Source organism: Mesoplodon densirostris, chromosome 7, assembly GCF_025265405.1.
Source record: "Mesoplodon densirostris isolate mMesDen1 chromosome 7, mMesDen1 primary haplotype, whole genome shotgun sequence".
Classification (NCBI taxonomy): domain Eukaryota; kingdom Metazoa; phylum Chordata; class Mammalia; order Artiodactyla; family Ziphiidae; genus Mesoplodon; species Mesoplodon densirostris.
The window spans coordinates 107,925,120-107,940,837 of record NC_082667.1 but is presented as its reverse complement, the minus strand read 5'-3'; the positions used below and the strand labels follow the sequence as shown (position 1 = coordinate 107,940,837).

General features: G+C 40.7%; 1 protein-coding gene across 1 annotated transcript in view; it reads left to right on the top strand.

Annotated features, from left to right (window-relative positions):
- LOC132494257 (NXPE family member 1-like) overlaps positions 1-14,433 on the top strand; it is a 37,769-nt gene extending 23,336 nt beyond the window's left edge. The window contains 3 exon segments of the mRNA XM_060105254.1: positions 13,929-13,971; positions 13,974-14,015; positions 14,018-14,433. Of these exon segments, the coding sequence (XP_059961237.1) occupies positions 13,929-13,971; positions 13,974-14,015; positions 14,018-14,433 (501 nt within the window).
- Positions 14,434-15,718: the final 1,285 nt, after the last annotated feature.

Genomic DNA, 15,718 nt, shown 5'->3' with positions numbered 1-15,718 from the left:
TTCAGACCTAAGGACACATACAGACTGAAAGTGAGGGGATGGAAAAAGATATTCCATGCAAATGGAAATCAAAAGAAAGCTGGAGTAGCAATTCTCATATCAGACAAAATAGACCTTAAAATAAAGACTATTACAAGAGACAAAGAAGGACACTACATACTGATCAAGGGATCAATCCAAGAAGAAGATATAACATTGTAAATATTTATGCACCAACATAGGAGCAATACATAAGGCAAATGATAACAGCCATAAAAGGGGAAATTGACAGTAACACAATCATACTAGGGTACTTTTAACACCCCACTTTCACAATGGACAGATCATCCAAAATGAAAATAAATAAGGAAACACAAGCTTTAAATGATACATTAAACAAGATGGACTTAATTGATATTTATAGGACATTCCATCCAAAAACAACAGAATACACTTTCTTCTCAAGTGCTCATGGAACATTCTCCAGGATAGATCATATCTTGGGTCAAAATTCAAGCCTTGGTAAATTTAAGAAAATTAAAATTGTTGGGCTTCCCTGGTGGCGCAGTGGTTGAGAATTCGCCTGCCGATGCAGGGGACACGGGTTCGTGCCCCGGTCCGGGAAGATCCCACATGCCGTGGAGCGGCTGGGTCCGTGAGCCATGGCCGCTGAGCCTGCGCGTCCGGAGCCTGTGCTCCACAACGGGAGAGGCCACAACAGTGAGAGGCCCGCGTACCGCAAAAAAAAAAAAAAAAAATTAAAATTGTTTCAAGTATCTTTTCCAACCACAATGCTATGAGACTAGATATCGATTACAGGAAAAGATCTGTAAAAAATACAAACACATGGGCCTCCCTGGTGGCGCAGTGGTTGAGAGTCCGCCTGCCGATGCAGGGGATACGGGTTCGTGCCCCGGTCCAGGAGGATCCCATGTGCCGCGGAGCGGCTGGGCCCGTGAGCCATGGCCACTGAGCCTGCGCATCCAGAGCCTGTGCTCTGCAACGGGAGAGGCCACAGCAGAGAGAGGCCCGCGTACTGCAAAAAAAAAAAAAAAAAAAAAAATACAAACACATGGAGGCTAAACAACACACTACTAAATTACCAAGAGATCACTGAAGAAGTCAAAGAGGAAATCAAAAAATACCTAGAAACAAATAACAATGAAAACACAATGACCCAAAACCTTTAGGATGCAGCAAAAGCAGCTCTAAGAGGGAAGTTTATAGCAATACAATCCTACGTCAAGAAAAAAGAAATACCTCAAATAAACAACCTAACCTTACACTTAAAGCAGTCAGAGAAAGAAGAACAAAAAAACCCCCAAAGTTAGCAGAAGGAAAGAAATCATAAAGATCAGATCAGAAATAAATGAAAAAGCAATGAAGGAAACGAGAGCAAAGACCAGTAGAACTTAAAGCTGGTTCTTTGAGAATACAAACAAAACTGATAAACCATTAGCCAGACTCATAAAGAAAAAAGGGAGAGGACTCAAATCAACAGAATTAGAAATGAAAAAGGAGAAGTAACAATTGACATGGCAGAAATACAAAGGTTCATGAGACATTACTAAGAGCAACTATATGCCAATAAAATGAACAACCTGGAAGAAATGGACAAATTCTTAGAAAAGCACAACCTACCAAGACTGAACCAGGAAGAAATAGAAAATATGAACAGACCAATCACAAGCACTGAAATTGAAACTGTGATAAAAATTCTTCCAACAAACAAAAGCCCAGGACCAGATGGCTTCACAGGCGAATTCTATCAAGCATTTAGAGAAGAGCTAACACCTATCCTTCTCAAACTCTTCCAAAATATAGCAGAGGGAGGAACACTCCCAAACTCATTCTACGAGGCACCATCACCCTGATACCAAAACCAGACAAAGATGTCACAGAAAAAGAAAGCTACAGGCCAATATCACTGATGAATATAGATGCAAAAATCCTCAACAAAATACTAGCAAACAGAATCCAACAACACATTAAAGGAATCAGACACCATGATCAAGTGGGGTTTATCCCAGGAATGCAAGGATTATTCAACACACGCAAATCCATCAATGTGAAACACCATATTAACAAACTGAACGATAAAAACCATATGATCATCTTAATAGATTCTGAAAAAGCTTTCGACAAAGTTCAACACCCTCCAGAAAGTAGGTATAGAGGGAACTTACCTCAACATAATAAAACCCATATATGACAAACCCACAGCCAACATCGTTCTCAATGGTGAAAAAATGAAACCATTTCCACTAAGATCAGGAACAAGACAAGGTTGCCCACTCTCCCCGCTATTATTCAACATAGTTTTGGAAGTTTTAGCCACAGCAGTCAGAGAAGAAAAAGAAATAAAAGGAGTCCAAATCAGAAAAGAAGTAAAACTGTCACTGTTTGCAGATGACATGATACTATGCATAGAGAATCCTAAAGATGCTACCAGAAAACTACTACAGGTGATCAATGAATTTGGTAAAGTAGCAGGATACAAAATTAATGCACAGAAATCTCTTGCATTCCTATACACTAATGATGAAAAATATGAAAGAGAAATTAAGGAAACACTCCCATTTACCAATGCAACAAAAAGAATAAAATACCTAGGAATAAACCTACCTAAGGAGACAAAACACCTGTATGCAGAAAACTATAACACACTGATGAAAGAAATTAAAGATGATACAAACAGATGGAGAAGTATACCATGTTCTTTGATTGGAAGACTCAACATTCTGAAAATGACTATACTACCCAAAGCAATCTACAGATTCAATGCAATCCTTATCAAACTACCAATGGCATTTTTCACAGAACTAAAACAAAAAATTTCACAATTTGTATGGAAACACAAAACACCCCGAATAGGCAAAGCAATCTTGAGAAAGAAAAACAGAGCTGGAGGTATCAGGCTCCCTGACTTCAGATTATACTACAAAGCTACAGTAATCAAGACAATATGATACTGGCACACAAACAGAAATATAGATCAATGGAACAGGATAGAAAGCCCAGAGATAAACCCACACACATGTGGTCACCTTATCTTTGATAAAGAGGCAAGAGTACACAATGGAGAAAAGACAGACTCTTCAATAAGTGGTGCTGGGAGAACTGGCCAGCTACATGTAAAAGAATGAAATCAGAACACTCCCTAACACCATACACAAAAATAAACTCAAAATGGATTAAAGACCTAAATGTAAGGCCAGACACTATAAAACTCTTAGAGGAAAACATAGGCAGAACACTCTATGACATAAATCACAGCAAGATCCTTTTTGACCCACCTCCCAGAGTAATAGAAATAAAATCAAGAGTAAACAAATGGGACCTAATGGAACTTAAAAGCTTTTGCACTGCAAAGGAAACCATAAACAAGACAAAAAGACAACCCTGAGAATGGGAGAAAATATTTGCAAATGAAGCAACTGACAAAGGATTAATCTCCAAAATATACAAGCAGCTCATGCAGCTCAATATTAAAAAAACAAGCCAATCCAAAAATGGGCAGAAGACCTAAATAGACATTTCTCCCAAGAAGACATACAGAAGACATTTCATGGCCAAGAGGCACATGAAAATTTGCTCAACATCACTAATCATTAGAGACATGCAAATCCAATCTACAATGAGATATCACCTCACACCAGTCAGAATGGCCATCATCAAAAAATCTACAAACAATAAATGCTGGAGAAGGTGTGGAGAAAAGGGAACCCTCTTGCACTGTTGGTGGGAATGTAAATTGATACAGCCACTATGGAGAACAGTATGGAGGTTCCTTAAAAAACTACAAATAGAACTACCATATGACCCAGCAATCCCACTACTGGGCATGAACCCTGAGAAAACCATAATTCAAAAAGAGTCATGTACCACAATGTTCATTGCACTATTTACAATAGCCAGGACATGGAAGCAACCTAAGTGTCCATCGACAGATGAATGGATAAAGAAGATGTGGCACATATGTACAATGGAATATTACTCAGCCAAAGAAAGAAATGAAATGGAGTTATTTGTAGTGAGGTGGATGGACCTAGAGACAGAGTGAAATAAGTCAGAAAGAGAAAAACAAATACCATATACCAACACATATATATGGAATCTTATAAAAACAAAAAAAGGTTCTGGTGAACCTAGGTGCAAGACAGGAATAAAGATGCAAATGTAGAGAATGGACTTGAGGACACAGGGAGGGGGAACGGTAAGCTGGGACGAAGTGGGAGAGTGGCATGGACATATATACACTACCAAATGTAAAACAGATAGCTAGTGGGAAGCAGCCGCATAGCACAGGGAGTTCAGCTCGGTGCTTTGTGTCCACCTAGAGGGGTGGGATAGGGAGGGTGGGAGGGAGACGCAAGAGGGAGGAGAAATGGGGACATATGTATATGTATAGCTGATTCACTTTCTTATACAGCAGAAACTAACACACTATTGTAAAGCAATTATACTCCAATAAAGATGTTAAAAATATATACATATATACAAAAGTCAAGATTATTTTTTTCTATATACCACCAGTAATCAGTTAAGAAATTTAGCAAGAAAAAAGTCTCATTTTAAACAACCATCAGAAATATAAAAGGCCTAGGAAACTTCTAATAAGAAATGTGGGGCTTCCCTGGTGGCGCAGTGGTTGAGAGTCCGCCTGCCAATGCAGGGGACACGGGTTCATGCCCCTGTCCGGGAAAATCCCACATGCCGTGGAGCGGCTGGTCCCGTGGGCCATGGCCGCTGAACCTGCGCGTCCGGAGCCTGTGCTCCGCAACAGGAGAGGCCACAACAGTGAGAGGCCCGCGTACCGCAAAAAAAAAAAAAGAAATGTGAAACACCTTATATGAAGAAAACTACCAAACTTTACCAAGGTCCAGAAAAGAAAATCTGTTTATTTGAATGTTTAATGTCATAAACATTAAGGTAATCTTAATGAAAATACCAATAAAGTGTTTAAGAAGTTAACAATAATTCCAATGTTCATTTAAAAGAATAAACAAGTTATAATTGGCAGAAATTATTTTAAAAGATGTGTAATAAGATAATAAAAGATGTATAATATTTGTTTTACCAAGTGTTAAAATGTACTATAAAGATACATAAATTACAATAATAGAGTATTACAACAGGAACAGAAAGAAAGAATCAGAACCAACTGTATATAATAATTTCCCTCTGTGATAAAAATGCCATCTTGAATCAAAACAACCCACTTGGGAGGAAGAGAAGGGGTTATTCCCATTTAGCAAAGGAGAAAACTGAGCATCAGATAGTAAAGTAACTTGCTCTAAGTCACCCAGTTAGCACCCAGCTAGAAAACATTATTAACTGTGATTATTTCCTGGAGATGGGATTACAAATGATTTTTTTCTACTTTGTGATGATCCCTTTCTATAACAAACAGAAATAATAAGGATGATATTTTTGAAATATTAAACTGATGTAAGTTTCATTTCCCATGTGTTGTGCTATCCTGCCTAAGCAACAGCATCCATTCAACATTTTGGGGAGACAGAGAAGTATTGCTCAGGTTTGATCTTCAAACCAGAAGTCTAGCACATAGGAACAAGAAAAGATCTGAAAGCTAGGTCTGGTTGTTTGTTTTTTGAGGGGACAATACCTCAAAAGTGTATTTAATATCTTTCATATATCAAGAGAGTCAAATCTGGCCAACTTGATCAGAGTCTTACAAAATCCATAGAACAGGCAAGAAAGAAGATATGGCATTCTCATCACATAGAGAGGAAAAGTAGAAAGCCCTTTGGCCACTGGGAAAAGAAGCTGGGAAGGAGAGAGAGAGAAGTTATCAAGGAGAGTCCTCAATTCTGTCCCCCTGCCTCCCATATCTCCCACTGTCAAACCTTGGGTAAGGTTTGCAATAAAAATACTCCAGATAGTTTGAGGTCACGCCAAAAGCAAAGAGGAGACTTGAATTTCCTTTTTCATTTGGAACTTTGATAAAAGAATGGCTGGCAGGTACCTTGTGCCAACATATAATAGAGTGAAAATGAAAGGGGAGGGGAGAAGGGAGCAATGTTGCTGGGTCACATAAGGGCATCAGCATCAGTAGGAGTCAAGTGGGAGCTCAGGAATCAGTGGGTCATCTTGCATTTCCCTTGACTAGAAAACACAAGCTACATTGGCCACAAAGCATCAACAACAGCTGCAGAAAAGACAGAAGCAGACTCTCAGAGATGAAGTGGCACAAGTTACGCATGGATCAGAGTTCAGTGGGAACCAGCAGAGAAAGCCCTTTCTTAGGATAGAAATCTTTCCTTCTACCAGGTCATGTAAGTGTCTCTGTGACCAGATGGAGGTAAAGAATGAGGAAGACAGGGCAATCAAGAGGAATATGGCAGGGAGAGGAATCCTCCAAGATTGTCCATTTACCAACAAAATGGGGAAATAACCTGAAAGATACCATTTATCTGAAAGATACTAGAAGAGACATTGACCTGTGAAGGGAAATTTCACTTTTGTCCCCTCAACAGCAGAAACAATATTCATCCAGTCACAAAAAAAGTTAGAAAGCTATATACTATTTTACATATCTGAGTTTTAGTTTATCAGCTTTGGCCCTGCTGTGTGTTTTTCCTAAGAATATCTAACATGTTTTTCTGCACTTAAAGTGTGCCAGGCACTGTGCTAAATGCCTTACATGCATATCATATTCCATACAATAATCCCAAGAGGCAGGTGCTATCGTTATCCTTGAACTGCAGAAGAGCACATTGTGACTTAGAAAGGTTAAGTAAATTTGACCAACATTAGACAGCAAATAAGTGACAGTGAAGATTTGAACCCAATGCCAGAACCCTCTCAATACAACCTGTGTACCACTATTACACTCACTCTTTGGATGTTTAAAGAAACAGAATAAATGACTAGCCCAACCAGCAAGAGGCAGAACTGGGGTTTGAACCAAGGCAATCTGCCTCAAGATACGCCAGTTTCTATTTCTTGAATAATTTTCTAACCATTTTAACAAATCTACTTATTGAAAATGTAAACATTACTCTTTCTTGTATCACTATGGAAAACAGGGAATATACCAATTAGGAAATACATAGATTAAGGTAGTGGGAAATGAAAGAATAAAAAGGTAACAGAATATAAATAAGTTCAGCAAGGTTTTATGAATAGAAACTTGGTGAAAGAAAGACAAACTATAGGAAGGAGTAAAATTACTGGTAGCTGGACATTGGAAACAGTGAGAGGAATCTAACTATTATAATCTAGCAATGCGAGATTACAACTAACAACTGGCTCAGGGAATGGGTAGGAGCCCAAGAAAGAATGCTGAAAAATCCTTGTGGATTGTACATGCTCAGTTCTCATAAGACAACCACACTTCCTACTGCAAAGAAGCTTCTTATTTATTTTTTTTATTGAAATATAGTTGACTTAAAATGTTGTGTTAACTTCTGCTGTACAGCAAAGTGATTTGGTTATACATATATACACATTTTTTATATTCTTTTCCATTATGGTTTATCACAGGATATTGAATATATTAATAGTTCCCTGGGCAATACAGTAGGATCTTGCTGTTTATCCATTCTATATATAGTAGTTTGCATCTGCTAATCCCAAACTCCCACTCCATCCCTTCCCCAACCCCTCCCCTTGGCAACAAGTCTATTGTCTATGTCTGTGAGTCTGCTTCTATTTCATAAAAGTTCATTTGTGTCATATTTTAGATTCCACATATAAGTGATATCATATGGTATTTGTCTTCTCTTTCTGACTTACTTTACTTAGTATGATAATCTCTAGTTCCATCCATGTTGCCGCAAATGGCGTTATTTCATTCATTTTTATGGCTGAGTAGTATTCCACTGTATATATGTACCACATCTGAAAGAAGCTTCTTAAAAAATGACACACATGCAGAGGAGTGCTGGACAGCCCATGTCTAAGTGTACAAGGATTCAAAGTACAAGGGTGGAAGGTATGGGAATGACAGACTGGACAATGTGAGAGTATTTGGTGTGCATTATGGGGGGAAGATAGTTGTGCAAGACCTTTGTAGTTGTAGACTGTTAGCTAAGGCACCTTGCACCTGCTTTCAACAGGGATGAATAACTAAAGAAATGTAATTTGCTGTTATGTAGGGAGGATGGAAGGGAGAAAGAAGATTTGTAAATGTTCAAAGTACAGTTAAAACTATTGGAAAATGCGCCAACATCCCAAATAATCAGCATGTGTTGATTCCTTTGTTTGTAAGATTTCCTGGGAGTTACTGTCTGAAATCTTTTCATTAGAACTTAGGTAACGTCTACACTTCAGAGACAACTCTAGTTGCTTAACTCAGTTCATTAAATCACAATATTGACAAGGCAAGTGTCTTGAGTGTCCAGGTCAGTTAACTGCCTTGTTTCAGAGCTAAAAGCTGCTCTCCTAACCTCAGAGTCAATGGTGAAGAGGCTGTATAGTATTGCCTTTCATATTTGGAGTCACACTAGGCTGTAGGTTACTTAAGAGCAGGAGATATTTTTTCATCTCTGTGTCTCCTGAGCCTTGCAGAGCTATGGTGCAGGCACTTGATAAATGGGTGAGGAAAGAGCAGGCATGCAACCACCACTTGCCAATGAGCACAAATTGAGAGATTCTTTAATGTCTTTCAGCTGAAACCTGCACATAGCCATCCTTAACATAGTAGCTGTGCTACGTTCCTCCACATGCCGAGGTAGGAGAAATATATGGCTGATGTTTCTGATACTTGCAAGTGTACAGGAAGGTCTGTAACAAAAACAGCAAGGCTTGGCTTCCCTGGTGGTGCAGTCGTTGAGAGTCCACCTGCCAATGCAGGGGACGCGGGTTCGTGCCCCGGTCTGGGAAGATCCCACATGCCGCGGAGCGGCTGGGCCTGTGAGCCATGGCCGCTGAGCCTGCGCATCCGGAGCCTGTGCTCCGCAACGGGAGAGGCCACAACAGTGAGAGGCCCGCGTACCACCAAAAAAAAAAACACCCAGCAGGGCTGAACATTGCTTATGAGGGGTATTTGTTTTACCAGAGAGTGAAAAGATGGGGGGAAACAAAAGATTGAGATAAGTTCTCACCTCCCAGTGGTTGCCCTTTGGAAGGAGGATGGATTGCAGGAATTTGCTAACAGAAAATTAAATGTCATCAACGACTCTTTGAAAGGAAAACTGACTTATACCTCTACACCACAGGATTGACTACTTTCCAACAGTTTCTGAAAGTACGTTTCTTCTATCTTAATTTTAAAATTCAAGCATCATTTTTTGAATCTCTTTAAATGTGATCTTCTATGCTAATGGTCTTATTTGGGCTCATCCGCCTTTTCGACTTGTGAGTTAACTTTTAAAATTTCACTTCTCCTGTCACAAGGAATATTAAAAATATTCTTCCTCTTCACATGTCCTAATAAAAAGTTCTATCATTGCAGTTTTAATTCATCTGAGCTAGAGATCTGCCCTTTTTAGGCAACATGCTCAAAATTTGATTATCTTGTCATGTGTTTTAAAACCTTACCAAAATCTGGGATGGGTTCGTTTTCTGTTCTGGGCTAACTTTGAAATTTGTTAAGCAATGAGATGGAAATTTCAGGACACCAATCAAAGGTCTCTGTTCGCTCATTTTCCAAGGCAGGACTAAGCAACATTAAATATTACTTTGCAGTTTTCAGCCATCTGCCACAGTGTGACACCATCATCCCACCCCCACGGTAAGCTGGGAACTCACTTAGTACCAAGGGTTGGACAACCAAGTTCTGTGCACACAATAGGGTGAAGTTTCTGACTATTTTTGCTTAGGCCCTGGGGTAGAAATAAATGGTCCTTGGTGAATCCAATCATAACTCTAGAACCTCGTCTGAGGCAAGTTCAGTGGGCAGAGTCCCTCTCTGATCCTCTACTTAAACATTTAAACAGCAAGTAAGCATCATTTCTAGAGAGAGATTTCTCAAAAAAAATTAGCAACTATTGTATATTCTCTTCTCTTGTTGTAATAAATATCATTTATTTCCCTAAAAGGGAGAATACTGTTCTTAACTGACTTAAAATTTACAAGTCACATCTTTTTTTTTTTTTTTTTTTTGCGGTACGCGGGCCTCTCACTGTTGTGGCCTCTCCCGTTGCAGAGCACAGGCTCCGATGCGCAGGCTCAGCGGCCATGGCTCACAGGCCCAGCCACTCCATGGCATGTGGGATCTTCCCGGACAGGGGCATGAACCCGTGTCCGCTGCATCGGCAGGCGGACTCCCAACCACTGCACCACCAGGGAAGCCCAACAAGTCACAATTTGATGACCCCTTTTTTGTTGTTGTTATGGTAAGTATAGAGGAATAGGGTAGTGGGCTTCAGGCCCATAAATGATGTTTAATAAATACCTCTGAAAACATTAGAGTGAATACTTTAACCACTGGGTCATTGGATTAATTAAGACTCTCTCAGTTGTTGATGACTACAGTCTACCGCCAATCAGTTTAAGTAAGAAAGGGTATTATCACGTTAAGTGGGATACAAGGATTCAAAGTGAGAGCTGGATCCACCACTCACACTGTCACCGGAGCTCATCTCTCAACTTTGCTTCTGGTTATGGGCTGGTTTCCTTCTTCAGAGAAGCCCTTCACCATGAAGAAAGAAAGGCGGCTGCCCAAAGACCCAGAGGCACATCCTTCTAGCTCAGCCACCGCAACAGGAACAAAGGATTTTCCGCCCCTAACATCCAGGTACCTATTCCGGGCAGAAATCTGTATGGGCCATGTGCCTATCCCTAAACCAATCACTTGGCCCAGGGGACCCCTAGCCATGTGTCCACAACCCATGTGGTGGAAAGACAGGGCACCAGTCCTGACAGGTTGACAGAATGACAGCTCACCTGGTGGGATGAGGGGGGGGACTAGTTGCTCGAGAAAGTTAGACTTGGCAGATATATGGCTACTACAGTCAAATGTTTTAAAGTGACAAATTCTATTCTTTTCTTTAAAATAAAAAAAAACTATGGTTTATTTACCATCAGTAACAGGTGTGTGTGTGTGTTTCTACCGTCATGGAAGTGGATTACTTAAGAAACGTGTACGGACTTCCCTGGTGGTGCAGTGGTTAAGAATCCGCCTGCCAATGCAGGGGACATGGGTCTGAGCCCTGGTACGGGAAGATCTCACATGCCACAGAGCAACTAAACCTGTGTGCCACAACTACTGAAGCCTGTGTGCCATAACTACTGAAGCCCACGCGCCTAGAGCCTGTGCTCTGCAACAAGAGAAGCCACTGCAATGAGAAGCCCATGCACCGCAAGGAAGAGTAGCTCCCACTCACCGCAACTAGAGAAAGCCCATGCACAGCAACGAAGACCCATCGCAGCCAAAAATAAGTAAATAAATTTATTTTAAAAAATAAAAGAAGCGTGTACTTCTGATAAGGGGTTAATACCAAAATACATAAAGAACTCATACAACTCAACAGCAAAAAGAAAAAAGAAAAGAAAAAGAAAAAAAGAAACAACCTGGTTAGGAAATGGGCAGAGAATCTGAATAGACATTTTCCCAAAGACAACTCAGAAATGGCCTACAGGTGCTGAACAGCACTAATGATCAGGAAAATGAAAATCAAAACCACCATAAGATACCACCTCACACCTATTAGAATAGCTTTTATCAAGAAGACAAGAAATAACAAGCATTGGCAAGGATGTGGAGAAAAGGGAACACTTGTGCACTGTTGGTGGGAATGTAACTGGAGGTTCCTCAAAAAATTAAAAATGGGGAATTCCCTGGCAGTCCAGTGGTTAGGACTCTGCTCTTTCACTGTCAAGGGCATGGGTTCAATCCCTGGTAGGGGAACTAAGATCCCACAAGCCGTGCAACGTGGCCAAAAAAAAAAAAAATTAAAAATAGAACTACAGGGTACTTCCCTGGTGGTCCAGCTGTTAAGACTCTGTACTTCCACTGTAGGCGGCCTGGGTTCGATCCCTGTTCAATCCCTGGTCAGGGAACTAAGATCCCACATGCCGCATGGTGCAGCCAAAAAAAAAAAAAACCAGTAGAACTACCATATCATCCAGCAATTCCACTTCCAGGTATTTATCCAAAGAAAACAAAACTAATTCGAGGAGATGTATGCACCTCTATGTTCACTGCAGCATTATTTACAATAGCCAAGACATGGAAACAACCTAAGTGTCCACCAACAAATGAATGGATAAAGAAGATGTGGTATATATATATATAATGGAATATTTTTCAGCCATAAAAAAGAATGAAATCTTGCCATTTGTGACAACATAGCTGGATCCTGAGGGTATTATGCTAAGTGAAATAAGTGAGACAGAGAAAGACAAATACTGTATGATCTCACTTATATGTATAATACAAAAGTGAAACAAGAAAAAAAAAAACACCTGAGCTCATTTATAGATACAGAGAGAAGATTGGTAGTTGCCAGAAGTGGGGGGAGAGGGGAGGGGTTGGGAAAAATGGGTGAAGGGGGTCAAAAGGTACAAACTTCCAGTTATACAGTAAATAAGTCATGGGGGTATAATGCATACCACAGTGACTATAGTTAATAGTAATACTATTGATATATTGCATATTTGAACGTTGCTAAGAGAATAGATCTTAAAAGTTCTCATCATAAGAAAAAAAATTTTGTAACTGTGTATCGGTACAGATGTTAACTAGACTTATTGTAGTGATCATTTTGCCATATATACAAATATCAAATCATTACATTGCACACCTAAAACTAATATAATGTTATATGTCAAATATAACACAATTTAAAAATTAATTTAAAAAAGAAAGAAAGAAATGCCATGTCTCTGGTCCCACTCCAGACACCGGGGATGGAGCCCAGCAATCTGTACCGGAACAAGCCTTCCAGGTGCTTCTGACCTATGCTGAAGTTTGAGAACCACTGGCCTAGTTGCCTTTCCCATTTGAGTGAAAAGATTTTTTTTCAGTCTTTGGTAGTTAAGATCAGGGATTGCAAAATGTTTCCATAAAAGGCTGAACAGTTAACATTTTAGGTTTTGTGGGCCAAGAGGCAAAATCAAGGTTATGTAGGTATTTATGTAATCCCTTAAAACAAAACAATTCAAAAATATAAAAACGATTCCTGGCTGGTGGGCTGTACCAGAGCAAGTGGTGGGCCTGGTTGAGAGCTTTGGGTCAGGCAGACTTAAAAAAAATATTTTTTTAAAAAAAGAAGAGAAATATGTACTATTAGATGCAGAAAAAATATTCACATTCAGTAGAAAAGATAAGGATTTTATCACGCTGAATTTTTTCTCAGTAAAAGATAAACACATCGCCCAGAAACTGACCTGAGAGCAGCAAAAAATACAGTCATCCTCATCCCCGTTGACTGGAACTTCAGATCGTTTCTTATCAGTGTTTTCATTCACAGGGTCAAAAAGCCATTGAGGGCTTCCCTGGTGGCACAGTGGTTAAGAATCCGCCTGCTGGGCCTCCCTGGTGGCGCAGTGGTTGAGAGTCCGCCTGCCGATGCAGGGGATACGGGTTCGTGCCCCGGTCTGGGAGGATCCCATATGCCGCGGAGCGGCTGGGCCCGTGAGCCATGGCCGCTGAGCCTGGGCGTCCGGAGCCTGTGCTCCGCTACGGGAGAGGCCACAACAGTGAGAGGCCCACATAACGCAAAAAGGAAAAAAAAAAAAAAAGAATCCGCCTGCCAATGCAGGGGACACGGGTTCGAGCCCTGGTCTGCAAAGATCCCACATGCCGTGGAGCACACATGTGCCAAAACTATTGAGCCTGCGCCCCAGAGCCCGCGAGCCACAACTACTGAGTCCGCACGCCTAGAGCCCACGCTCCGCAACAAGAGAATCCACTGCAATGAGAAGCCCATGCACCGCACCGAAGAGTAGCCCCCACTCGCCGCAGCTAGAGAAAGCCCATGTGCAGCAACGAAGACCCAATGCAGCAAAAAATAAATAAAATTAATTTATTGAAAAAAAAAGCCATTGAATGTCTGCTCCTGAGAAGTCCAGACACCAAAGTGAGATGGAAAACATCGATGATGTGCATATGGAAGGAGAGAGACTTGTGACTTTCGTGGCTGTATTAACTCACTTATCCTGAAAGGTATGTTTTAAGATCTCATTGTGAAAGTGATTGATGCCTGGGATAAAACCATTGCATGTGGCACTGAGAATATCCACCTTCCGGATCGTGTGATTGGAAATGAGACTGAAATGTTTTTTAACTTGCTTTTGCCAAATTACAAATATAGAAAAATCACCAAGGGCCACTCTCCACAGATATCCACATGGATACCACACTCTCCCAGTTTCCCTCCCATCACTTTAGCCATTCCTTTCAACATCGACTGCTGGATCCTCTTCCTACCAAAATATATCCTGATATTGCTCACACTTTGCTCCAGACCTTCTTCCCTTCTCATCTACAGCCTTTCTTTGGGGGATTTCATCCGTTCCATTCAATTACCATCTATCGGCTGACTGCTCTCAAATCCCCATCTCTAGTATAGAACCACCCAGAGCTCCTGAGCTCCAGACTGCTGCATTCAGCTGCCTCCTAAACATCTCCCTGTGGCTGTCCCTGTGTCTAAAAAATGAACTTCTCATCCCTACCCCTCAGTCCCAATGCTCTTCCTCCCATGTTCATTATCTCAGGAAATGACATCACCATCCTGCCCATTTCTCGAATATGAAATCTGGGAGTCACCCTTGATACCTCCCTCTCCTTCAGAATCTCCTTTCACATTTAAACAATCACAAAATCCTATTCTACCTCCTCAATGTCTCAAAACTGTCACTTCTCTAAATGCCCACTAATCCTGGCCACCATCATTCCTTCCTTGACTACTGCAGTAGCCACCTAACTATCCTACCATTCTTGTCCCCTCCCTCCACCAATCCATTCAAATCCAATTATGTCAATCTCTGCCTTTTAAAATTTTCAAAGGCGATGAAGTCCAGAGACTCTCAAAGGGATATGTTGGGACTAACTGCCCCAGAGTCCTACAGAAGAGCTCCTTAAAACCATTGGCTCTTGAGTTGCACCAAACCCAAAGAATCAAAATCTCTAGGGATAGGCCCAAGACACTGAATTCTTAATCCCAAATCCTCACTAAAGTTTACAGGACCTCCATAATCTGATTTCTTGAGATCCCGGGCTAAGGCAGGCACTTTATTCACTATCCACCCTGTACTTCCCCTGGAGTTGTACTCAGGGCATTGATTCCTATGTGTTAAACTGATTCCCTCCCAGAGAGTAAGATCCAGGAGGGAAAGCACCGCAGCCACCATGTTTAGCACTTATCCCTAGTGCACAGGACAGTGGGGCACAACATCTGCTGTTTAATATTCATTGCCACTCAAAATCAAAGAGAATTTAATGTAAAGGACTTTCTCTTTAGCATGGTTAGTTGAACATGCCTGAAAACATCTTCATTTGTTGATATAGTTCACAGGCCAAGAAAAGAAAGGGCTCAGATAACAATGACTGGAGTAATTAATTAGTGGCCTAAAGGAGAGAGGATAATCTTCAAAATCAAAGTAATTATTTGGAGGTTGACAACAAGCTCTTCTTCTGTCTCCAGTGAGATCATATGAACAGAAATAAGCTTTGGACTATGTTCAAAGACTTTCTGATCCTAAGTACTGTAATGGCACATAGGGAAAGACACCTCCCCCCTCCATTTCCCCTTAGAAAACTTGTAATTATAAATTCTTTCTCTGTCTTTTTGAGAGGTATGTAAATCTTTTTAAAAGCTAAATAAGC